The 25011-nt window shown below is 41.7% G+C and overlaps 1 protein-coding gene across 5 annotated transcripts; it reads right to left on the reverse strand.

The window, feature by feature from the left end:
- Positions 1–11258: 11258 nt before the first annotated feature.
- YTHDF1 (YTH N6-methyladenosine RNA binding protein F1) lies at positions 11259–25011 on the reverse strand. Of its 5 annotated transcripts, none has more exons than XM_080354836.1 (5): positions 24617–25011; positions 24171–24195; positions 22647–22726; positions 16635–18161; positions 11259–12778 (listed from the first exon to the last, which is right to left on the reverse strand). In XM_080354836.1, the coding sequence occupies exons 1-5, from the start codon at positions 24641–24643 to the stop codon at positions 12752–12754; spliced, it is 1686 nt and encodes a 561-aa protein (XP_080210962.1). In that variant the 5' UTR covers positions 24644–25011; the 3' UTR covers positions 11259–12751. The 5 variants fall into 5 exon arrangements, with proteins under 5 accessions (XP_080210962.1, XP_080210961.1, XP_080210959.1 ...); XM_080354835.1 differs by having other exon boundaries at positions 16558–18161; XM_080354833.1 differs by lacking the exon at positions 11259–12778 and adding an exon at positions 14922–15020.

Raw genomic sequence — 25011 nt, forward strand, 5'->3', positions numbered from 1 at the left:
GGGGATTTAGGAGGTTAGAACACTTAGAGGTAACCCTCTTCCCACACACAAAGTCCCCTCCAACACAACCAGATGCATTTCTGCCAATAGCAGCTCCAGGCTGCAGAACTGCCCTGACCGTGCTCCCTGTTGCCTGCACATGAGTCAAAGGCTGCAGCACAGCCAAGGGGATTCACACACACACCCCACTAAGCACAGTCACAGGCCCCTGCACTGCAACGAGCCTTTCACACCAGCCTGAAATCAAGGAAGACAAGAGCATGAGCCAGCAAGAGTCAGGTTAGCTCTGGCTGGCAGATGGAAAAGCAAGAGAGGTGGGTGATGGAGCCAGTTATAGTTTTGCTTTGCGTGTTTTCTGCTCATATACTGACCCTGATTGTTCAGGTAAGTCAAGGCTCAGCCACCTGGGAGCAGAGGTTTATTGCACAGAGACAAAACTGCCCCCACTCTCCCTCCTCCAGTGTGATTTCTGTTCAGGAGTGGGATCCCATGTTTGCAGATATACGGGCTCAGTCCTGTGCCAAAGCCTTGGTTGCCAGTGATCCTACAGCGATTCCCAGCTGGCTGGGAGGCTTGATGTGCTCAGAGTTCAGCTGGGGGCACCTCCTGTGGGAGGTCACACATCCCGCAGGCTGGTTAGACTAAAAAAAGCCCCCAGAGCAACACCATTAGTCACACAGCAAGAAGAGCACCAGCACCAAGTCCTGTCCACTCCCAGGCACCACCTCCTTTTCATTCAGAAGGAGCATTTATCCAAAAAATCAGTGAAGTCCAGTTTTCTGATGGAAAAAACTCAGGGAATATAAGCTGGTCTTTGCAACAGTGGTTTTGTATCAGGCCATTCCATGGTGGAGTCACTAGAGAGGACAAATTACCATCTTATTTCCCCTGTACAGTTTACCACCCCCTCCAGGAGATCTACACAGTTTCTCCCCAGGGAAAAGTACAGCTGGGTCCAAGCAGGGGTGAGAAGGAAGATTAGCCCTCTACACACCCTGTCCCTATAAACGTACACAAAGCACCAATCTCCACTCCTTATTAATATGACAATGGCCCAGGGAATGGCTTTGCACATGACTGCCTCATTCTATACCAGCCCAGTCATTAAGGGCAGGTTAAAATAAAATATGTATCTTTGCTCTCAAATGACCTTATGGCAGATGGAGCTGCCCCGTCATCCCACTGTGTGTGCCAGGAAGGCCTCGGGTTTGAGCTATGTGGAGAAATACAGGGACTGCTTGCAAATAGGATAAAGAGAAACAAATTTGGGCAGAGGCTGAATCTCGAGGGAACGGTTGATGATGTGGGTGGGTAAACCTAAGAAGGAAAGAGGTGAGGAGAGAGAAGATAAGAGTCAAGTGCAGAAAAGGCTGCTGGAAGGGGAGGGAACCACCCAGTTTCCATAGCTGTGTAGGTAGTAACAGACCTGACCTGTAGCAGGAATGATTCAAGTATTAGGAAAAGAGCTTTCTGGTGGAAAAGATAGAGAGAAGCACTGGAACAATGTGGGAAAGAGGAGAAATTTCTGCCTAGAAAAGACACTGGAGAATACTTAGCAGGAGTCCCAAGGCAGCACTGGTCCCTCCAGCCTCACACAGAAGGTGGCATCACACATCTATTTTCCTCAGGAGAACTGAAAAGCCCCCAACCACCTTTATGGCTTTTCCTAAGCCTGAAGGGTTTGTCTGTGTCACCACAGAGACCTGGGCAGGTACCACAGCTCGAGTGGCAATGACAGAGCACAGTGGCTATGACAGCCCAGGCTTGTCTTCCTCAAATGAGGACAGGGTAGAGACATCCCAATAGGAGTGATCAAACACAAGGTGTCATTTTTTTTCCAGGGAGATGGCAATGGGATACACCTTCACCAACCCTATGGAAATAATCCTATTTGGGATTACTTCCTCCCACAGTTTGTCCCGAGCCTGCTTAACACTAATTGACGGCATTACCAAGGTATAATAGCCCCGGGTGACATCCCAGAGGGACAGATATTTTCTTTCACCTCCTAATAGTTTCCCTTTCACTGAACTGCACACCTTCCTGGGTATGTTTGCAGAAACAGAGGAAAACAGCAATAACCTGATGTGTATGGGATTATATATCTATTATACAGCTGTGTCTACAGCTTTGTGGAACCCCTGCGAAAGACATGCCCAGGGGACCTGCAGAGCCAGACAGGGAAGGATTCAGAGCCCTCGCTCGAGGACCTGGACTCTGCCCACTCTCCAGGGAGGGAAGAGGAGATCTTTTAGGCTCTCGGGACAAAGTGGCTATAGAATGATGACAGCACAGAGATCGTTTTCACAGGCTGCTCTCACAACCCTCTAAGTAACCCCATCATTAGTTGCTGCCCAGTTTAAGCAGGAAATACCTATTAAAACTTCTATCACCTTTATTACAAAGAGAGAAATGCGATAAAACCAGTTCCTGCAGAAGCAGAGGGAACAATAGCGGGACAAAACCACGCTCCCTCTTGCAAAGGGCCAGGTGACCGCAGGATGGCACCACTGTCACTTCTCCTCCAGGTTCACCATGATCTGCGCCAGGACCTGGGACCAGAGGAATTATAGAAACTTAGAACAGGAGAGGGCAGCGCTCCTCCCGACAGCCTACCCAGCACTTCGGGCTCCCAGGTGGTGTTTCTGTCACTTAACCACCCACGAAGGACTCAGGATCCTGAATCCACACAGGTGCTGAGCAATAAGTTTGATTTAAAGACTGTGGCTTGAATTAAATTTCATTCTGAACTGGGGAGGCTACTCTGCCTCCCCCTCTGCCAATCCAGTCTTGTTCTCTCAGTGGCAAGAGCCACCTCTGTGCCTTGGCACCCACAGAAACAACCAGAAGTGATGTTCTACCAGGTGCTTCACCCTCAGCTTTTTAACCCATCGCCTCGTCCCCTAGTGGCTTTTCCACTCCCACTGAGCTCTGAAAGCCTCTCGGCCTTGCAGAGAAGTGTGTGGGCGAGGCTGTCACCATCAGTTCTGCCTCCTGTTGCCTTCTGTCCCCTGTGCAGGGGGCAGGGGGCCCGGGGCCAGCTCTCCTGCATGGCTGCAGCTCTGCACAAGGTGGCACTCGCTCTCCATGTCAGCGACAAGCTGCAGGGACTCCGGGGAAGCAGCTCCTGGTACGAGATGCAAAGCAGCAGGCGTTGGGTTATTCCTCTGTGCTATGAGATCCATCCTGTGGTTCCTTCTCTCCATCCCCTGGCCCCTCTCTGGATATTCCAAACACCAGCCGACCCACTCCTGCACAGGGAATTTATTTTACAGACAGTGAGACAGGATGCCAGGGCCACCACTTCCACAGGTGTGCTGAGTGTTGGCTGAGAGCTGGCATCTGTAATGACAAGGGTGGAAGCACACAAGGAATAGAACCTTTCCTGCTGCTCTGCAAATTAGTGCTGCTCTAAAGCAAACCGTCCGAAGCCCTTTCTCCCCAGAAGAGTGGAAGGCAACAGTCTTCCCTTAGCTCACTCTTAGCTGAGCAACTAGCTCTCCCTCCTTTTCCTCATTTCTACAGGCTTCCCAGCTGAGCCACACGAACATGTTCCCTCTCCAGCCCCAGAGCATCCCAAGCCTTCCCTTCTCCAGCCCTGTCCCTCTCGAGTGAACCACGGTACCCAGCCTTCATGGAGCCTGGATGCTCTTTAACACTCCACTGCACAGTGGTGACCCCCAGTCTGCCCCACCACCTTCTTCTAGGAAAGCTCGTACCCATGCCCATATGGAAACACCAGCTGATTTAGAAATGGTCATATTTTGTGTGAAGAAGTGATCAAAGGCTTGTTTGTAACTGCTGAGCTTGATTTTAGCTATTGCATGACACAAGAAGCTTGCTCCTAGCTCACCTTTTTCCCCAACAGCACCTCCAAACGAGGAGTGAGATATAAACGAGACCTACAATAATCACCTCATAGGAAGTGGCAAATCTCTTGCATTCACATGGGAGGGAAAAAATAATAAAAAAATATAATATAAAATAAAATAATTAATTGGAAGCAGGGGGAGGAGAGGGTACAAACTCGAGATAATTTGTCAAAGGCTTGTATATCAGCTCACAGGGGAGGGGACTTACATCCATGTAACTGGGCATCATCCCGTTTATAAGAGGGGTTACTCATAGCTTGGAACCCCCATAAAGGACTCTGCACAGGGTCCTGCAGCAAGAGAGGTCGGGCAGTCCTGATGCCAAGGCACGAGGCTGTGCAATCTGGGGGCAACCAAGTTGCAGGCTGGGAGTGCAAGACATGAAAAGTTGACTCTTCAGTGTCTGTAAATAAAATAAGGGAAGGGGGGAGAACTGAGATGCAGCAGAGAAACACCGCAACCGGGCTGGTGGAAGCAGGAGGAAGGGGGGATGTGTTATTGCGCTGCCTGGCAGTCCTGTACTGGAGATGTTGTCCACGGGCAGCACGAGGGTTTGCATTTTGCTACCTGCTTTGCTGGAACTCTTGCAGCTCCTTGGCTCCCAAACTCCTCCCACCAAAAGCTTCCCCCTTCCCAGTGCAGCCAGCAAGCGATGGTCAGACAAACCCCAAACCTGCACTACCAAAATCCTGATGCAAAACTTCACCTCCTGGAAGCCCGTCATTTCACAGCCAAGTTCAGGTGCAGACCCCAGAGACAGAGCAGCTCTTGGCGTTATTACAGGAAAAGATCCAGAAGTGCTGTAGGAAGTTACATTTCAATTAGCTTCACGTCAGTGGTGGGAAAGGCATTACAAAGCATTTAAAAGATCAAATGCAAAAAGCACAGCTTGAGTAATTGGGACCGAGGTGGTTTCAGCAAGGCACAGTTGTGGTTAATCTGATGGGGCTCTTTGAGGCTGTAACTGCTACAGCAGTCGAAGCGGAGGCAACAGGCAGAGCACAATTAAGTCTGCAGCACACAGTGGACAAGGCTTTGCAAAAGAAGCTAATGACTGAGACGGGGAGTCCCAGAATAAGTGGATATGCTGTGGCTTAATGCTCTGGAAATTGCCCAGAAACAAAGATGCAAGCAGGAAGGTATTAATGGAAACCTTCTATGTCAGGAGGAAATGATTCCTGGGATGGAGCAATACAGCCAGCTTGGCTGGAGCAGAACAAAAGGCAGCAGGTAAGACAGAGAGCTCCCGAGGGCAAACAGCTGTTTTTTGGTTCTGAACATCATGTTCCATAACCCCTCATGCCCCAAACAAACAGTTTTCTCCTGTTTTTCCGAACAGAGCTACTGGAACTCTGCCTTCTGTATTCTCTCCCTTATTTTCCTGCTCTAATGGCATTGGCTTTGTTTTTTAGCAAAACCAAAGACTCCTTTCAGAAGAAACGGTGCCAGCAGCACACACCAGTCCCATGGAAGTGGGGATGGAACAGCCGCATGGCTGCGATCGCATCCCAGGAAGCCCGAGCACGAGCTGTGCCAGGTGGTGCTAACTGGGGGTTCTGCTCCCACATCCCTCCCTCCATGCACTCTGCAAATCTGCAGATGAACGTTTTGCTTGTACAACACTTATTTCCCATGCACAGAGGTGGCAGAGAGGTACTGTCTATAAAGAGAGAGGTACTGCCTCTAAGACCCCTTTCTCTGCAAAGTGATGGTTCTTGTAACTCATCTCCCAAATGGACAGAACATTTGCTGCAGTCACCAGGCTGAAGACGCTTTTTGCCATCTTTCCCCCCATTTAGCTCAGGTTCAGCTGCCCAGCTGTGCCTTTCTGTCCACACTGCAGAACTGATGGGGGGGTCTCATGCTCCACTTGCAGAGCAACCTCAACAGGCTTCTGACTACAATGACCTGAATATCTAGAGTATTTCTGAACAAAAATCTGCCTGTGTTCAATGACTGAAAAGCACAAAAGTGCTGCTTCATAAATGCCTTGTACCTTTTTACTTACTCTCTTCATTACTGATTTTCTAGAGCACCAGTTGGTGTTGAGAACACAGGCAGTGTCATCTCTAAAGTGCTAACACAGGTCATATTCCCCAGAACAGGTGATGATTTTGTGTTTCTGAGGATGGTTACGGTCATTTCACCAGGAAGCTTTTGAAATTTAACAGGAGGAACCTCTGTGCAATTTGCAATCTGCAGGTTCACATCTTTGGTTGTGTTTATTATTTAAAATAAAACCTAACGGACTAGTAATAATAATTTTTAAAGACTGCCTAAAGAAATCCTGTCTGCCAATCTGTTATGAATATTCTCCTATGATTTATCTTCCTCCCTCACATGCTTCAAAATAACTGAATTAGCAACACACGGTGTTTTCCCATCCTCAGCAAGGTCAGTAAATTAGGGAAAAATCTGAAGCGATACCTGGCTCATAAAATCACTCTTCCTCCCCACCTCGTATTTGACTCACCATGGGCAGATTCTATTTCCCATGGGAGCTCATTAGTGCTGCTCCTTGCTCAGCATCGGGAAATCTTTTGGAGTTGACTTTACTCCCAGCTGGTAAAAAATGCTTTTTGTTTTTTCTCCTGACTTACTGCCCACCACCCCAGGTCTGAAGTGGCATTTTTAGAAAGGCAGAGCTTTTGGACCAAAAAAAAACCCACCTAGGGGCTTCTAGCCTTGATAATGAAGAATGAATTAACTGTCAAGTTATGTGAACCAAGGGTACAGCCAAGGAACAGTTAAAGACATCCTTATGGATTAATAGCTCAAAACTGGGAACTCTTGTTCCTTGTCAAGGTGAACAATGAATTATTATAGTTTTAATGCTTTAGTTGTAATTTCTGTTTTACGCGGGTTAAATATATAAAACTAGAGGACACAAGGCAGTCTCCCTCGTCTTCACTTTTAAGATGCTGCACAGCCACCGGAGTGATAAAACACGCTGATCCACCACCTCAATTGTTCCTTTTACTTCTAATTTCTGTTGTCTGATCTGCCCTAAGTCACTACAACACCCTGGTTCCAAAGACCAAACACCATGAAATAGGCTAGCTTAGTTAAGCAGGTACCATCTATAAAACAAGACCTAACTAAAAAGCACTGAAGCCGGTGTGATGAAGTGTATGACCGTCCAACTGCTGCATGCAGTTCTGTTTCAGCAAATTAATATTTTGATTTAAAGGGACAAAGTTACGCAGCCCCTTGCACAGGAACTGAAAAGGGTAAAATAGGAAAAAAAAAATCCCCACAACTTGCCAGGAAAACTGCTTTAGTATTTCAGAATTTAAGATTGTCCCAGAAAGTGAGTCCTCAAAAACAACTCCTTCATTCATAACACTTCCCCAAGGGCAACCAGGCACCATCCTCAACCCCAAGCCCCAGGGAAAGTACAACATATTGCCTTTAAGGACTAAATCACGCAACCTTGAAACAGAGCAACCCAATCAACGTCCGCAGCAGCACCATTTGTATCTGTCCTAACCCACGCCTGCCTTTCCGGCTCTGGCCCTTCTCAAACCTCAGCAGCAGCTGTGGAAGGATCACAATGTTCACATATTCAAGCACAAAAAAAGGCTTTTCAGGAGTAAAACATCAGAACAGAGGGCTAGAAAGTTTCCCAGATACCAGCACTTAATACATTTCTAGTTTTTCATGCCGGATGGCAATAAACACCACTGATTTGTGAAATAAGGTTATCACAGACCAAATCATCAAAATACCTCGCCCTTCCAGAGAAGTGTTCTCAAGGGCTCCTGATAATCAGGTTGTTTAAAGGTGGTCAAAAGCCTCTGCTGGCAGTTTTTGCGATTACAAAATCACTGGTTTGTTTCAGACCTCCAAAGAGTTCTTCCCACTGAAAATGAGACTATATAATCCTATTCTGTTGATATTTTACAAATTTCTATGAAACACATTTACATTAGAAAAGGATTTCTGTACATACCAACAGGCTAAGAAAGCCACAGTTTCCATAAATCCCCAGACCTTCCAAAATTCACTTTTTTTCTTGTAAGTGCTGATTATCCAGAAGTTTCACCCCAGAGGGGGTGAAAAGGGAGCTGCTCTACCATTGGGTCTAACTTCAACCTTGAGCTCGCTACCGGCCATTTGCCATCATTAATTAGAAGATGAATCTCTGGCCAGGTGTAGACACTGATCTGCTTTGCTTCTTCATTAGCCTAATGACATCCACCCCCTGCAACTTTCCATCAGAAGCAGGATAAATACTGTTTGAGCAAATTGCTTTCAGCTGCAAAAGACAGGATGTTCAGTTTTTCTGCTGTGTTTCCAGCTAAAATGTGTTGCTACAGGAGAGCAGGAGCAGCAAGAACTCTGCCTGCACCAGTGGTTTCTAATTTCTTCAGAAGGTTTGCAGAGCCATTGACAGTCAGATGTTATCAGTCATCAACTCGCTGAAGTTACAGTTTGTAGATCTGCAAGAGCAAAGCACAGAAATTAAAACTGTGCTGCGATTTACAATAATGCTGTAAATGGGAAAGTAGCAGCATAGACAATCCCTTAATTGAGGGACTACACTGAAGCTGCACATGAAAAAAAGCTCCCTAATAATATACATGTAGATTGATATATCATTATAATATATATATTATTATATATTATATATCATTATCAGTGTTCAAGAAGAGACTGGACAATGTCCTCAGACACATGGTGTGAACTATGTGCTTGTCCTGTGCAGGGACAGGAGTTGGACTCAACAATCCTTGTGGGTCCCTCCCAACCCAGGACATTTTATGATTTACTGATAAAATTGACTTTCTTCCTGTTCTCACCCCACAGAATAATAAGGGGGGTTGGAATTGAGAAGGTTTTTTGCAGCATGTATTATTGTCAAAAGCACTGCATTAATAATCTAAAAATACCTGGAGAATGCAGATTTGGCAAAACAAGAATTTACACCTTTTTCACACAGTCTTTGTTATTGAAACCACAGCAAAACACCAGATCCTCCTGATTTAGCAGCAGTTGGACAACATTAGAAATGCACTTGGTTGAAGACTTCACCAACTGTCTGTTGTCATGGTAACATCCCAGGTAAAAATAATTTCTTGAATAACTTACAAACAGACAGATGGCATAAAACCGCCTACGCTCCAATTTAAAGGAGATTCAGTAAAAGTGTAGATGCCATTTCTCTAAAGTCCTGCATGTTGAAGAAAGCACATCTCCAAAGTCTTCCTGATGCTGCCAGTAACTCACCTCAGGAATAAGACAAAAGGGGGATCAGGGATGTTATGGGAAGCAAAAAGATGATCCAGAAGTGGAATCAGCACCCTCTTACATAGGATACAAGGGATTACAAAGGTGCCCCGAAATGATGATCCTGCAGGAAATAGGGAAATTAATCCAGCTTCATACCAGGGAACAAAAGCTGTTCTTGTAATTCCTAAAGCCCTGCCCTGCTTGTGATCTTGCTACGAAATGAAAAATATTACAGACTGCCATCTCATTGCATATGCAATACATCATCACACATGCAACGTGCAGTACATCATCGCGCATGCAATGTGCAATACATCATCGCGCATGCAACATGCAATACATCATCACGCATGCAACGTGCAAGCCAATTTTCAAGGTTTTTTGTTCAACAGAAGTTTTCTGAAGACAGAAAAGCTGTGAAATCAGTAACATTCACACACAAGACAACCCTGTTCACCCTGATGTGAGGTCAACGTGCTGATATGTGACCGGGAGTAGCACCGTGAGAATGATGTTGGGTCTGAAACTGCCCATAGGCTGAACCACACAGCTCGTGAAATCCCACATCTCCCTCTGCCAAGTCACAACCCAATTAAGTCATTTCAACATTTCAACTCGACTCCCTTACTTCTAAAAATAGGCCGAACTAGAGCTGTTCCTCCTCAAAGGACACGCGGACAAGGCTACGGCCGAGGTTTGATCACAGGAACGGTCCTGGCTGCGCTCGCATTGTTCTTGGGCAGCATCACCAATTCCAATTAAAAACCTGCACTTTCCCCAAAATAGCGAACAGCTTTCTCCTCAAAACCAGCAGATGCTGAAGCACTGTTGTCAGAAAAAGCCAGAGCTTCTTCCAAGTGAAACAGATTGTTCAACATGAACAATTCAAAGGAACTGAGACACCAGGAGAAGGAGCATTAGATCAAAACACACTTTTGCTCCAGATTTACTTGTGCTTAATTTTGCATTTATCTGCTGCTTTAACTGAGCTCCTCTCGCTCCCCTCAACTACTTTTCAACAGGTGAACGAGAGTAGCAACATTAGAATAGTTATTTTGCTTTTGATAGTTTTGTAGAATCTTTGCCAGTTTTTTAATGCCCCCTCAGTGCACACTGCAAAACAAAACAAAGTTGGGCATCTCTTTAAACTGAAACGACAGTTGATTGAAAATTAAATGACTGGCCTGCATTTTGGTTCTGATAACACTCAACATGGCCATAATGAAAGTGATTATTTCACCCACTGTTAAATTTCCCCCAACCTTTAACTCAAGATATCGCTGCACAACCCAGACACAGCGCTGCACTCTCACAAACCTCTGTGGGCTGAAGCTCTTACAGCAGGTCAAGACACATCGTTCCTTAACAATTAAGCCAAGCGAGTTTCAGCTGAAGCCTCTCAATTTGTGTGGGTTTTGTTTGGACTTTTTTATTTTTGGTAGTGGTGGTTTTTGGTCTTTGCTGTTTGTTGGGTTTTTGGGCAAATATTTACCTGAAGTCTATAGATGTATCACAAAGATATTCCTTTCTATCTCAAAAAAAGTAAAAGCTGTGTAACTAACTTTCCTCTTCAGGATCCAGATGGAGCTTAATTTGTTTTGGCTCGGGAATCACCAGTTTTAAGTGTCCTGACATAACAACTGAAAGCAACAGCAGGTGCTTTTATTAGATGGTAACATGTTTATAAAATGCACTATTACTTAAAAAAATCAGTTAAAGAAACATATCAAGTCAAATTACTCAAGTTAAAGCTGCAAAATGCAGCTGAGCACTGTAAAAGCTGCTCAGAGCTTGACTTCTGTTGGGAAAGTTCTCATCACAGTGACCCACATCTGCGGTAAAGCCTCCTGAAAGCTACGGTGCAACTTCCAACGTGTTCTTCAGCTTCTCTGTTGCCCAAGGAGAAAGGAAAATTGAGTGAAAGCCACTGCGTGGACAGGTATTTCCTCTGAGGAACATTCAGGTAACACTCAAAGCAGCTTAACTGTCTTCTGCAGAGTCCCATGAAACCCTTCAGCAATTCGCAAACACCTCAGTGATTCCATCAAAACACTTCTCAACTTAGACTTAACTCCCGAGTCAGCATGAAGGGGGTTTGTAACATAGGAAGAGAACTGAAAGGAGAGCGGGAAAAAAATGAAAATGACATCAAACTTGCTAAATATGTATTGTTTATTAAGGCTTGTATTCTCCTAGAGGAAAAAGTTAATCTGATGCTGTCCATTACCCCTTACAGGCAGGAACAGTCCAGAGACAGAGTTATACGTTCTAGATACAAGTCTAAATGATACAGATTAAACTTTATTTAAATTGGAGGTCCTTTTGGAGTAAATAGTATTCAGAAGATACTTGCTAATATAGTAAAAGATCCTCTACGATAAAGACGTGCAGATTCAGTGTGCTAGAGCAGCGGACATGAGCACCATTTCCATGCGTAATTGGAACTCCGGTTGGTGACAGGTTCTCCGACGGTCCCCTCACTCCACAAAAACATGACAGTAAATTCAGTTTCTTAAAACAGGTTTTTTTACTCATCCAACAGAAAAAAAAAAGAATTAGACATACACACTGTCAATTTTAAACATCTGAGGCATAATCCATCATATTATCCGTACTATTAGTTCCTACGTTAAAGCTCAGCATTATTGGTATAAAAACTTTAAATGGCATTAGGATTTGGGGGGTGGGAGGGAGTAATGACAGGAAGGATTAAAAATGATCTGCAATTAACTAATAACACCTGAAAGCTGAAACAGGTTTCAACACATTGTCCAAAACCCCTGCAATGTTGATAGCATCACATTATTATTTAATTAAGCTACAAAAACCGTAAAGCAGAATTATGGCGGAGAGAAAGCGTCTCGCTCACCCTCGGCAGGATATGGTATAACAAATGCACACTGAAGCACTGCTCAACAGAACGGGAGAGGGAAATATTGGCCAGAGAAACAATTTCACTGACAAGTTGATTTTCTACTAGACGGAAAAAACCAACATGGAGCATTAGCAGTTTCAAAAGTGTAATTGTACAGATAAATAAAGAGGCAGAGCAGCTGCACAAAGTGATCGGAGATTTAGTTTTTTCATTTCAAAATTGTGAAGTACAGTATCTTAAAAGTTTTTTAAATGGAGGGAGGAACACAAACAAACAAATAATAATAAAAAAATCAGTGTATGGTTTCTTACTTCCACCATGAAGAAAAAAGGCTTGGGAGGAGGAGAAAGGAAGATTTGTCATGTATTCTCCATAATCTGTATATCTGGCTAGGAACATAATTTGTGCCAAAATAAAGTCTTTGGGAAGCATTGACACTTTAGTATGCTTGTGTATAGGTCCACATTAGGTTAATAGAACTGTTTACCAACTTAAAAAAAATAAAAACAGACACACTTTTATTAATGATTTCTACAGAATTTTACATAGGAAAAAAAAGATACAAATTAATGCAGATCCACCTGGGCAAAAATAAACTACAATGTACTTAAAGATGAGACAACTTAATTTCCCCTGCACGAGAAGATATATTGGAGCTGAAAGCTTTAGTTTGTCCTGATGCCAGGATACAGCACCAGTATACTTTAATTTTCTTTCTCATAGTCGAATTTAGTATCAGTTCTAGTATATATCAAACTGTATATGTTTATTCTTATTGTTTGTTTCGATTCTGACGTTCCTGCAAAGAGAAAAAAGTTAAGAAATATTTTAGTCAAACAAACAAGCAAAAAGCTTTTAGTAGTATAACAGCACTAACTTCATCCCAGACAATTACACACTTTATTAAAGCATTACTGCTGCATTTTATAAATATATACTTCAAGTGGAACTGTCACTTCAAACAGAGCAGATGAAGGTCCCAGTAAGAAAGCTGGGAGTATCAATTCCTAAACAGAAACAGGACCTGCAATATTCTACGTGCTGGATTGTTTTAGCTGCTGCAGAAGCAGCACAACCAAAACAGGAGCAGAAAGGAGATGGTAGATTACTGAACTCCACAGAACGAGGATGATTTTGAAGGATTCAAATGACTTCAGAGTTTAGTCACATCCCATAAAAGCAGGATTTGAGCTCTCTTGAAATAGATTCCTCTTTTATACACAACTTATGATAAACTATCAAAGCAAGTCATCTCTTAGGGGCAGAGTATCAGAACATACTAGGTGGTGTATGTTCTTAATGAAAAAAATTTACGGCTGCTGGACTTTTCAAACAAAAGGTGGTTAGAAAGAATCTTAACCTGAATTGTACCAACCCCATTTTCAGGCTTCCAAAAATTAACTGTTCCATCCTACTCCCATGTCTCAGGTGGAAAATCCCCTTCACTGTGCCTCACTCTCCTCCCAAGCTCACCAGCCCATTCTTTCCCTTTGTCACTTCATAGAACTTTGGTTTTCTGTGTAGTCACTGACTAACCCTCATAATTTCACTTACTTTCAAAAATCAGAGTTTTCCATTCTTCTGGTCTAATCCCACAGAAACAGAAGACAGGCTAATACCTCAGACTTCCACCTAGTACCCAGACAGCATGCTCAGGCTTCATAATTCAGTAAAAAGCACTATTTATTGAGCTATTTATAAGCAGTTCCTCCTACCTTGCTGCTTGCTTTCAGAGGCTAATCTGAGTCTTCCTTTTAGTGTCTGAAACCATATAAACTGATGGGGAGGAAACCGATGCAACAGTTCTTTGTGCTCTAGAGCATGGCTGCTTTTTAGAAGCTCTACCTCTCAAATTCTCTTCCTTACTGCAATTTAGCACTACTGCAGGAAAAAACAAGCAGTTTTGTAAGCAACTAACAAAACTTTGCTCATTTTGGTTCTGAAGATCCATCCAGAGCCTTCATAGTTTCTCTTCTCCAGGGGAAATCTCCAATATCTCACAAGGGACTTCCTGTTCCATACTTTTGTTTCATGACATTAATAAGTATCATCTTCAGACACAGGAAAAATGAGTTTTCACAAGACTTGCAGAAGCTTCCACTTTGGAGACACTCACCCCTGTCAAGTTTCTGTTCCCTTCACCTCAGTCTAAAGCAGCTGTCAACCTTCCTACTAAACTCTACTTGATAAGGTCAGTGGGATGAAAGCATTCACCTACTGACATAAAAATATGTTTTCTTTATATTAGGAAACACAATTAGTATTATAAAGTATAATTTTTTTAACTAGTTTTGGAGGAAGTACAATAATCTATCCTTAGAAGTTCTGTGCCAATGAACATTCACAGAAAGCACCTTCAAAGGAAATAAACACTGCTAGAAAACAACATAGCAACTTGAAAATCAATTAAGATGGCACATACACAAACTACCTTCTGAAAATGTCAATTAGGTCATAAGATACCATAACTGGCAATAAGATTCTTCAAAAGTTATTGTCATAAGCGGGTTAACTTTGCAAACCAGGAAGGCTTCAACTTAATAGCACAAACTGCTCGACAATAAGCGTGTGCATAGTCTGCAAAAAACCTCTTCTAGTTAGATTTCTAAAATTAATTTGGTCAATGAAGGGGAAAAATATTAATTCTTCAGACAACAGTTTTATAGAATACAACCCAACAAGTAGTATCTTATTTTTCATTCCCTCATTGTTGATCTGCTTTACCACTCTAGCACTATTACCTTCCTCGGTGTATTTCGATTCTCTGTATATCATCCTATTTTCTAAGCTATTTAGAGCAATCTCAGAAATGTTAAATTACACTCCAGAGTTTATTTTCTGAATGTGTCATACAAGGCAGAGCCTTGGTTTTAAATGAGACAGAAAAATAATGCATTACTTACAAAAACTGAACCTCTTATAAAGCAGTGACCTGGGTGAGAATATTGTATCAGCACTTGAACTCAATGTGGGAAATAGTTGTGTGTATTGGAACAACCCAAAGTGGGATCAGCCCAATAGGAGAACATCAGCTCTCTGAGCTGCTGCAAAGCAAAGGGAGCACAGTGTTCAGTACTGAGCCACTTGGATCTTCCTTTGGCCAGTAAGGTAACTGGTCAAGACTGGAATTCCTATCCCTTCCCCAGTGCCCTCACTCTTTAAATGCACACATTATTCTCTCCTCTAGACTCAGTAGCAAATCATAGGGAGACTCGGCATGGAAACAAAAAAAACCCCACAAAACAAAAACAAAACAAAACAAAAACCACCCCACCAAACAATCATCCCCCTCCATACACTGTAAACACTGGACAAAAGAACCCAGGCCTTTTGACTTATTCAAGATTCCTACATCAGGGAATACCTCTCTTCAAGACACAGGTTGCATTAAACTTTGAATTGCTAATTGCCTACTGAAGAAATGAAGTGTTGAGGTAAAGACTTTTAGGTTTTAGCTTGTGGAACCCCACAGGGAGTACACAAGAAAAACTGCAAACCTGAAACTCTCCTTCCCTGCTGTGTTGAGGTTACGCTGCGCACAGCGTAACTGACAGCTTGGGAAAGCTGAGCTTAAAAGTCCTTAAGATACTGATCTACTTTTCTTTCATAATTTACAGGTACATTCTATGGAGACAGTTTAAAGCAATGCTATCTGCACTTTTAAATGGTATTAAAACCTTTAAAATGGCAACTTCAATTTAAGCTCCAGGAACATGCATCAAGTCTTTGCTTCAAAAACATTTTGTAGCAAGTGTGAGCTGCATTAAACTAGCCCTTCAAATAACTGCTTTATATTTGAAATGCTATACAAAAAAAGTAACTACACATCCCAACACCTGTTATTTTGTCAGTTCATTACTTCTAGGCTGTTTAATTAGAGAATGGAATTTTTGAAACAGAGGTCATGGGATGGATAGGGACAGATGTCTCTTGTGGCAGACTGAGAGCCATGAAAGCATATGGAAGTTTTTACTACACTTTCGCTGTTACTGCCCAAATTTCTCTTACTACATATTCACTCAAAACTTCTTTTCAAGAATTAGTAGACAGATTAGACCTGGGAACTGAAAACCTTTATTTACCCAAATAATAATACATGTGACTTTAGCAGCAGAAACGCAGTCTTTCTAGCACTATTGCAATAATTTTATGCAACTCTTTCTTTTCCAGAGAGGTCAACTAAACAAACAAGATGAGGTTTCTTGCTCTTAAAGGCGATGTACAAATTTCAAATGCAAGCACAAGTATTCATTTTGATAGCCCAGTTCCAGTAAAACAGTTTTAGAACACCTCATATGTATAAGGAAAAAAAAACTTAAGCGGCAATTATTTGCAAATCTAATTCTGAAACAGAAACTATTTTCTAGTTTATTAACCATTTTAAGATAGAAAATAAATCAAAATCCAAAAACCTGAACAAGCCCTTTACCTGCATTACTGCTTAACTTTCTGCTTTGAAATGCATTTAGCTATGAAACTGTCACAGACAAATAAGCATCAGTTTGTTTTTCGTGTTGTTAAACACACACAAAACCATCAAGTTGAGATGTATGAAAAACATTTCGAGTTCCTACTTACATTTTTTCCACCATAGCAGCCTTCACATTTCATTTTCCCCATATCTGTGTATAAAATAAATTTTTTAATAAGTTTACCTTCCGCACCACCTCCTCCTCTTCTTGGCGCTTTTCATAATGAGAAAAGTCATCAAAGATGGAGGTCGTGTGCTTGTAAGTAGCAATAATTTTAAGCACTTGTTTTGCTTTTTCTAAGGGCACCTCCTGTGTATCACGGGAGTTTGTAACGGGTTTGTTGTCATTGTTCTCCAGCCTGATGTGTCGGAGCTGGTTGTTGGGCACATCCTTCACAAAGATCCACTTGACATCAAATTTTCCCTTCCACTTGTCCTGAGACCAGACACCTGCACTGGTGCCATAGTCCACAGGTGATTTCATCTCCGCTACTCCACAGAAGTGTCCACTGCCATTGACACTGAACAGCAAGTAGACTGGACCCTTGCTATTCATGGACCGAAAAGCACTGTCCAGGCGTTTGTTGCCATGTTCTGTACTACACCAAATAGAATACTTAATGGAACGATGAATATCATCCTCAGAATAGCTCTTTATTATGAACACACGCCCATTTTTAAGGTTCCATTCAAAATCTTTCGGGTTATAGCTATGAGCAGCTTTCAGTTTTTCAAGAACGGGATGGGACTCGCCAGTTGGAACAGGGTTAGGCTGGGTACTGCCAACTGAGTTGCTGTCGTTACCAGTTCCTCCGCTTTGGCCAAAAGCTACATTTCTGTTGCGAGGAGCTACCCAGCGATTTTGGGGTGGCTGCTGAGGGGTCTGATACTGCGGCTGAGTCAATGGAGGAGGTTGAGTTGGAACAGGTTGAACAATTGGTTGCTGTGGCTGTGGAACAGACTGAGGAGAAGGGATCTGTTGGGGGGCAGGAACTTTTGCCACAGGACCCTTATTATCCCAAGTACCTATGTCCATATTATGCTTTATAGGTGGAGGAGGCAATGCTCCTCCGATTACAGGTCCAGTTTTTGCTTTCATTTTAGGCTGTGGTTTCGCAGGCTTGCTTGCTATAGCAGCCCAAGAGGTTGGTTTAGATACTGGCAAGTTGACATTAGATCCACCGTTACCAGAGAGGGCACCTGTCATCCCGGCACTGTTGACAACAGAACCTACTGTTTTCACTGCAGAGGTTGTAACGTCTCCACCAATCTTAAGTCCAACCATTCCCTGTTCAATACTGTTCATTCCAGGAGCTTTATTTAATGTATCATTATGAAATCCTGTTTGTCCATCCACAATGGTACCACCCAGTGAACTGGGTGGGTAGCTGTAACTACTCCCATATGCTGAACTTTGAGTCTGCTGTCCTTGGGATCCGCTTGTTCCCCATGCTGAGAAGGCAGGATTTTCAGGGAAAAAGTTAAACCGGTGTTGGTAGATGTTATTTCCCAGGCCCCCAGGCTGTCCAAAAACAGCATCGTGCATAAAATGATGATCTCCATTACTGAGCTGTCCATAGGTGGTGAGATACGGGATAGGAGGATCTCCCCCTGTAGACCATGGTGCTTCACTGAGAGAATAGGGGAACCCAATAGATGGTGGATAATAACTGGACAGATAAGGATCAGTCATTGATGGATAGCTACTGTTCTGTTAAAGAAAAAAAAAGGTAACTTTAGATATAAAACCACTCAATATAAACATAGCCACAACACTGTTCACTACCAAATAGAAAGAACAGAGATAAGGTAATATAGCTTCTAATTACAGATCTCGGTTCATACTTCAAGAAAGATTCAGAGTTAAAATGCAGTCTCTGGGCATTTATGATGCAGCTCAGGACTAGTGGCTCACAATGAGGTTAGTACTCGAGATTTTGAAACCACATAAACTTAGTTACATTACTAAGGCTAATTAGTGGCTTCTTCTAGAATTATTGAATCTACTGATACTCCAAAATATTTCAAGAAACTTAGAAAACGATATTTTGTCTCTCACAGAACTAAGGATATTTAGCATTCTAGATCACTACATGGGATAAGTTTTAGACTAAATTGCTTTAACATGACAACACATAACAGAAAATATGATCACAGTCATCATTAAAGAATTGTTTTGAGGGGCCAACAGTCCCCAATGAGCAAAACATACCTGACATGGTAAAACATGCAAAGGCTACTTCTGACATAGCGTGTGATCTCACTGTGATCCTAAGACACATGCTGAGTGTTCTATAAGTAGACCTAACAACTACAAACTGAAATTAATCTGATTGGTATACTAGAGACAAACAGACGCAAATATGGCATGTGATACATGCCACCCAAACTGTCTGAGAAAATACCCCGTTCAGCCTTTTGCAGGTGTCTGTTCTTCCCTCAGAAGTAAAGTTACAAATGTGCAAGCCTGTTTGTGACTGTCCTTCCAAATAGGCCACCTTTTCCACTTTAGGAAATAAGAGACTGACCAGGTATAAAGCAGCAGATCCCCCTCAGAAATTCCAGCTTTTCCTCTCTTTTAACCGCTTCTTAGACCAAGCCAAGAAGCCCTTCCTTCCACTCTAAATCTTCTGCTGACACCTGATTTTTGAAGTGTTCTGTGTTTCTCATATTCAACAATGCAAATGAACAAATAAAGAATATTCTAAAATAGGTTTTATTCCTCTTTAAATAAACTTCAAGCATATATACTGCAGACCTTCCAAACTGACATTCTAACCGTAATTACCAGTGAGGGGGAGGGAAGGTCAACATCTCCTGTTAATGAGTCAAACAGCAGCTAGCCTTTCCTTACTCATGGAGAAAGATTATTTTAAGAACAACTAAGATCTCTCTCAAACTGCGAGATTTCAAAACTGAAAAAAAATGCATCTGCAAAATCAGCAGAACTGCTCTAGAGCTTCAGTCATTTTCCCAAAAATCAGATTATTTCACAGCTGATTCAAAAAAATGAAGTAAAAAAGCTCTTTGCTGAAGATAAGCGTAATATCCAGCTGATAGACAGAATCATTTTTACTGCTCAATTTTCAACAACTCCCTTTTGTGACATCCCAAAGCCAGAGTAATTCAATATTCTTACTTTGCAGATACAGAATGGTACCAGAAAATGCCTCCAAGATTTACATTCAGTACTGCAAAGATGCCAACAGCCTAAATCCAATGTTATTGATTCAAAAGAAATGATCTTCGCCACTGTTCACGCTTCCTTTATTCACATGCAAGTTCTATCATTAACAAGAGTTTCACAATTCACCTATGAGAAGATCCTCTACAATACATTTTCTGAGACTTCCAAACTAAAATAATCAATATTTAACATATGAAAACATTCTTCTGAAAGACTTTACTTTGAGATTACGATGTGGTGATCTTAAAGTGATAAGAACAATGTAAAAACAAGTGCAGGTGACAGGGAGGAGACATAAATAGTTCTTTAGAGAGCTTATGTTCATATACTCTACAGATTTAGAATTTACTAAGAGCAAAAAAGAATAAGCTTGGAGAAAGCAGGTGGTTTGTCCTAAAATATTTCTGCCAAAGGATTCTAGACAATTCCTGAGAGTGTCACCTCCTGTCACACAGCCTGTAAAGTTTCCACAAGGATTCTAACAAGATTACAGGCAAGTTTCAGCAGACATGCTTACAAAACATCCAATCTATTTTGACTGGCTTTATGCCAGGGTGTGTAAAAGAAACCCTGACAGAAGTCCTTCACTGCAGCAGCACATTTATTTCAACAAACTTATCACTGACCTTTCTGCATCACAACAAACAAACCTAACCATATTTTAATTAGGAAGGGATCCCTCCTAGTGCTTCTCGCTAAGAATTCCCTGTTACTTATGAATAATCTTTTGGTTCTGGATGACATTACATGGGGGATGCCTTTCTTGCTTTGAGTATAACTTTGTATACGAACGCTCAGCTCCCTTTGCACTTAAAAGTACTTTTAGTGTGCTTCGTACCACAAAGCCACCACATCTCAAATCTGATCTGTATTAACTACTGCTACTTGGATACTAGAACCTTTACGGAAAGAGAGGAAGGCAGCACTACTTAAGAGCACTTCTCAACACAAGGAAGACAATTACATTTTATTTGATTATATTTCATGCTCAAAACTAATTTCAAAGAGTAATCTGTATTTTTAAAAGATGAAATTAACAAAATATTACCAACCTACATCTGATTTTGATGTCAAACTTATTGTTGTGTCAGCTGGGACTTTAAGTATTTATTTAATTTCCTACTTTTTTTTTTTAAATATCCAGTTGGTTTCAAATATTTTCTTCTAAATCACTTATATTTTACATTTATTTTAAAGGGCTCAATAAATCTGACTGAATAACTAGATAAAACCACTTTTTTTCAGAAACATGATTGTCTTCAGTACAAAATCTCACAGCCCTAAATAATGCTACTGCCACTTTCCAGTTGAAACTGTAAGACAACCTGCACAATTGTTTCTTGTAGCATGCCAATTTCTTAGTGCAGCACATATAAATCAGTAAATGGAGCTACACTTTCACATAAGAAAACTTTATTAGAATTACAGAAATTCTAATAGTCGTAATTTTTCTATTTAAACCTAATAACTGGGCTTGCTGACAGCTAAGACAAATTTCCTAGAATTAATCTATAATAGATGTTTCTGCATGTTTTCTGTATGAAGTTTAAAGTTCAGTATATTTCACATTAGAAAAACATAACTTTGTCTTAAGTAATTAAAAATTACATACAAATGTGATGAAGTGGAATTCAAAAAAAATTAGAGAAAGGTAAAAACCACAATTTCTTTCAAAACTAATTCTGCATTAAAAAGGAGAATTTTATGTCATTTTTTTCCCACAAATTCCCTGCTTTCATGGCTGCTACAGCACATTAATTCCAGAGAACAGGGAATGTTCCCCATTACATCATTTTAACTTCATAAAAGCCTGGAGAACACATCTGTGCTGCAGCAGCTTAGCTGGGGAGCTGGTACTCACAGAGCTCAGAGTTCACATTGTCAGAGACTTGTCCCAACTTCCACTGCAGTGCCTGCATAGCTCACCTATATTTATATTGTGCTAAAGTTTGTAATCTTCCTAAAAGCTGTCACAATCCAAAACTTGTAACACAGTTCCATCCATCTGCCTAACAAAAATGGTTAATACATCTTGAAGATCCCTGATACACGGTGCAGGAATTGATACTGTTTGCTCTGGTGTTTATGGTCAAGATTGAATCACAGTTTCCACAAATGAAACAGAACAGCACATCATGTGCTTTTTTTTAGCATATAGAATAATTTTCTTTTGCAAGCAAGTTCAGTGATGTCACCACTGGCATCTATCAGCTTCAGGTTGAATTATAAATTTTCCTTTTAAAACATAACACTTTGCCTTTCTGCCCAGAAATAATAACATACCTCCGGTCAGTCTCTCTGAAACCGCAAAAGAAAACTTGCAGCATCTCCACTTTCTATACAATTTTTTCACTTTAAAGATTTGAATGTAAGGCCAAAGTTTACTTTAATTACAAGGTATTTTAAATTATCGTGGTATTTAAGTCATGGATGTTGATTTAATGTACATTATAATGAATTGGATTATATTGAGTTTACATTACAGTACCTTGCTCTTAAAATAACACATCTTCAATTGTTAGGACACGTCAGAGGACTTGAAAGAACAACAATACTTGCTGAAGTGTAAAAAGCAATTGGGACAACTCTACAAGCTACCTAGAAAGCATCAAAATCAGTTTCAACTACACTCATTTCTAGGATTATACAAATTATACACATCAGGAGGGATCATAAGCAGAACCTTCAGACTCTCACACTCAACTCATCTCCCAAAGAACTCTAAGATCAAATAGTCTGTCAGTCCAACCGTATCAATAACCTGCAATTTGAGGAGCAATCAGCAGACACTAGTTGGAGCATTAACTTCATTTTCACTTGTGGCCATCTGGATATGCAGAGTAATATTAGCTTTGTGAGCACAAATGCTAGTTGTATTACCAAGTAACACAATATGCCAGTCATTTCTTTTTCCATTTCTATTTAAGGAATTTGCTCCCTCAACACAATCCTATGAATCGAGTGCCAACAGCATGCCTGAGAAAAAACCTCAGTTAAAAATATACCAACCTGATTTGACTGCCCGGAAAGGTAAGGTTCAAAATCGTTGTCGTGAACTGTATCCTTCTGATGTAACGAACCATTTTGTACTAAAAGAAAAAGGTTACAACATATTATAACACTGCTCAGTAGCACTTCAGTAAAGTTTTCTACCTATTTTATGAAAATTCATATTTCTTTTTTTCAGACTGCAGACTCATAAAAACATCAAGGGATGACATCTTTCCCCAAAACTGTTTCTCTTTATATTATTGTTTATAAAACTAAAATTTAGTAAAGTAAAAAAATAAATTATGCACAAGGATTTTGTGAAAAATATTGGGAAACAACATCTATTGTTCTGGTCCATAATTAGAACTCTGAGAAACTAATTCACAGTTCTCCTCCCAGCACTTTATTCACTGCTTGCTTAATTTAAGTTGGCTAAAATAAGATGAGGTGAGGTTACATTTAATTATGAAATAATGACGGCTAAGTGCCTTGATACCCTGATATCTTCAGGAAAATCTAAGTCTCAAATTTCTCAGGTGTAAAACAGAGATATCTGCCACAATCAAAGGCCCACTTAAGCCTGAATTAGTGTGAAAAGCATCCAAACCCCACCACGGAAAGATACACAAACCTAAAGCTGTTACTAAGTCACTTCAAATAATTTCTGTTGTTTGCTTTAAATTTAAGAAAATAAGGTCCAATGCATTATGTGATAGGTAAATAAAGCAACTATTTCATAGACCAGCTAAACTAAAAGTAACACTATACCAAACAGGACACTCAGCAAACAAGTTTGGGAATTTAGCAGAATATTTCTGCAAAGTTTGGCAGGGAGAGTGGAGGTAAAAGAGTATTTACAAACACAGGACATAGTCTGAAACTTTCTCTAAGTAGCTGGATTTTTAAGGCAGGTTGGATATATTAAAAAGCATTTATTAGTTAAAAAAATATTGCTAGTTTCTAAGTCTAAACAGTTAGACATTTATTAACAAACACAGTAATAATAAAGGTATTTTCTCAGGTAACCTGTTATTAAATTTAATTTCAAAAGAAGCATAGGACTGATCATAAAAAGCTTATTATCTCATCTGAAGTTAACTAATTTCATTTTAAAATTTCTTAAATAATTAAGCTTGTAGGCTTATATGTAACATCTAGTAGATATATCAATCAACAGATCAGTAACACAACTGTAATCATATGGCAAGACACCATGCAAAACTGTGCAAAAATGTATATTGAATAGGCATATCCCTGGGGCTTTATGCATAAATTTGCTTTATTTAAAGGAAATGAAGAGCATTATTGTGTTCAATACTAACACATAATCCTTCCAACTGTAAACTCAGCAACATTAAGTAGGATGCAAGCAAGCTCGTATGAGTAACAGTTTGTTATTTTTTAAACAAAGCATAACTTCCTTTGTTCCAGATTTTATCTATAGGGATTAAGAGCAATATCTTTCTGCTCACCTACAAGTACCTGCATAATTCATCTGTTACAGTAACAATTTAAACGACCAGATCTCAGCATGATCCTCACCTTTATTATCCTGTCCTTTCAGCCTCTGGGAAGCCACGGCACATGATTGGGTGAAGGAAAAGAAGAGAAAATGAAAAAAAGTTAATTTTAGAAAAACCTCTAATTTGTCACAGCAAAGCACACAGTTTTTAAGGAGGGATAAGAGGCTGAAAAAAATGGCTAACAGCACATTAGGGTTTGTTTAAACTGCGGTTAAGAAGAGTGTTTCACCCATCACTCAGCGCTGGCCTGCCTCAGAAATGGCCACGGCTCTCGAAAGGCAAGAGGAACGTTCTGTGCTCACAGGGCGGGGAGTGAACGAGTAAGAGAAAGGTGCAAAGAAGCTGGGAGGGAAAGGAAAAGCCTCTCCCGTGCCAGATGCAGGCACCGGCCTGCAAAGGAAACCCCCCGCCCGCGGCGGGGAGCAGGAGGAGGAAGGCCGCCCCGCGCCGCGCTCCGCCGCTTACCTGAGGGTCAACGCTTGTGGCCGACATAATTCATGTACGGGGCCCCCGTGGTTCAGCGGAGGGAGCCGAGGGAGAAGGCAGAGCCGCTGAGCGCGGCGCGGAGCTGCGGGGCCCGGCGGAGCAGCGGCGGGGCCTCTCCCCTCAGGCGGCGGCCGGGGCGGGGAAGGGGTCGGGGCCGAGGGGGAGGGAAAGGGGCCGCTGGCGCGCGCGCTCGGCGTCTCCTCAGAGGGGCCCCAGGGGACGGTCAGGCCGGCTCCGCACCGCGCCTCGCCTCACCCTGCCGGCCTCGTCTCTTCACATACCCCCACCCCGCCCGGGGCTGCTCCGCCCGGGCCTCCCCGCCGCCGTCGGGCCGCAACCGAGGGGATGGAGCCGGAGCCTCCAACTCCAATGGC

The sequence above is a fragment of the Nesoenas mayeri genome (genome assembly GCF_963082525.1).
Source record: "Nesoenas mayeri genome assembly, chromosome: 16".
Lineage (NCBI taxonomy): Eukaryota > Metazoa > Chordata > Aves > Columbiformes > Columbidae > Nesoenas > Nesoenas mayeri.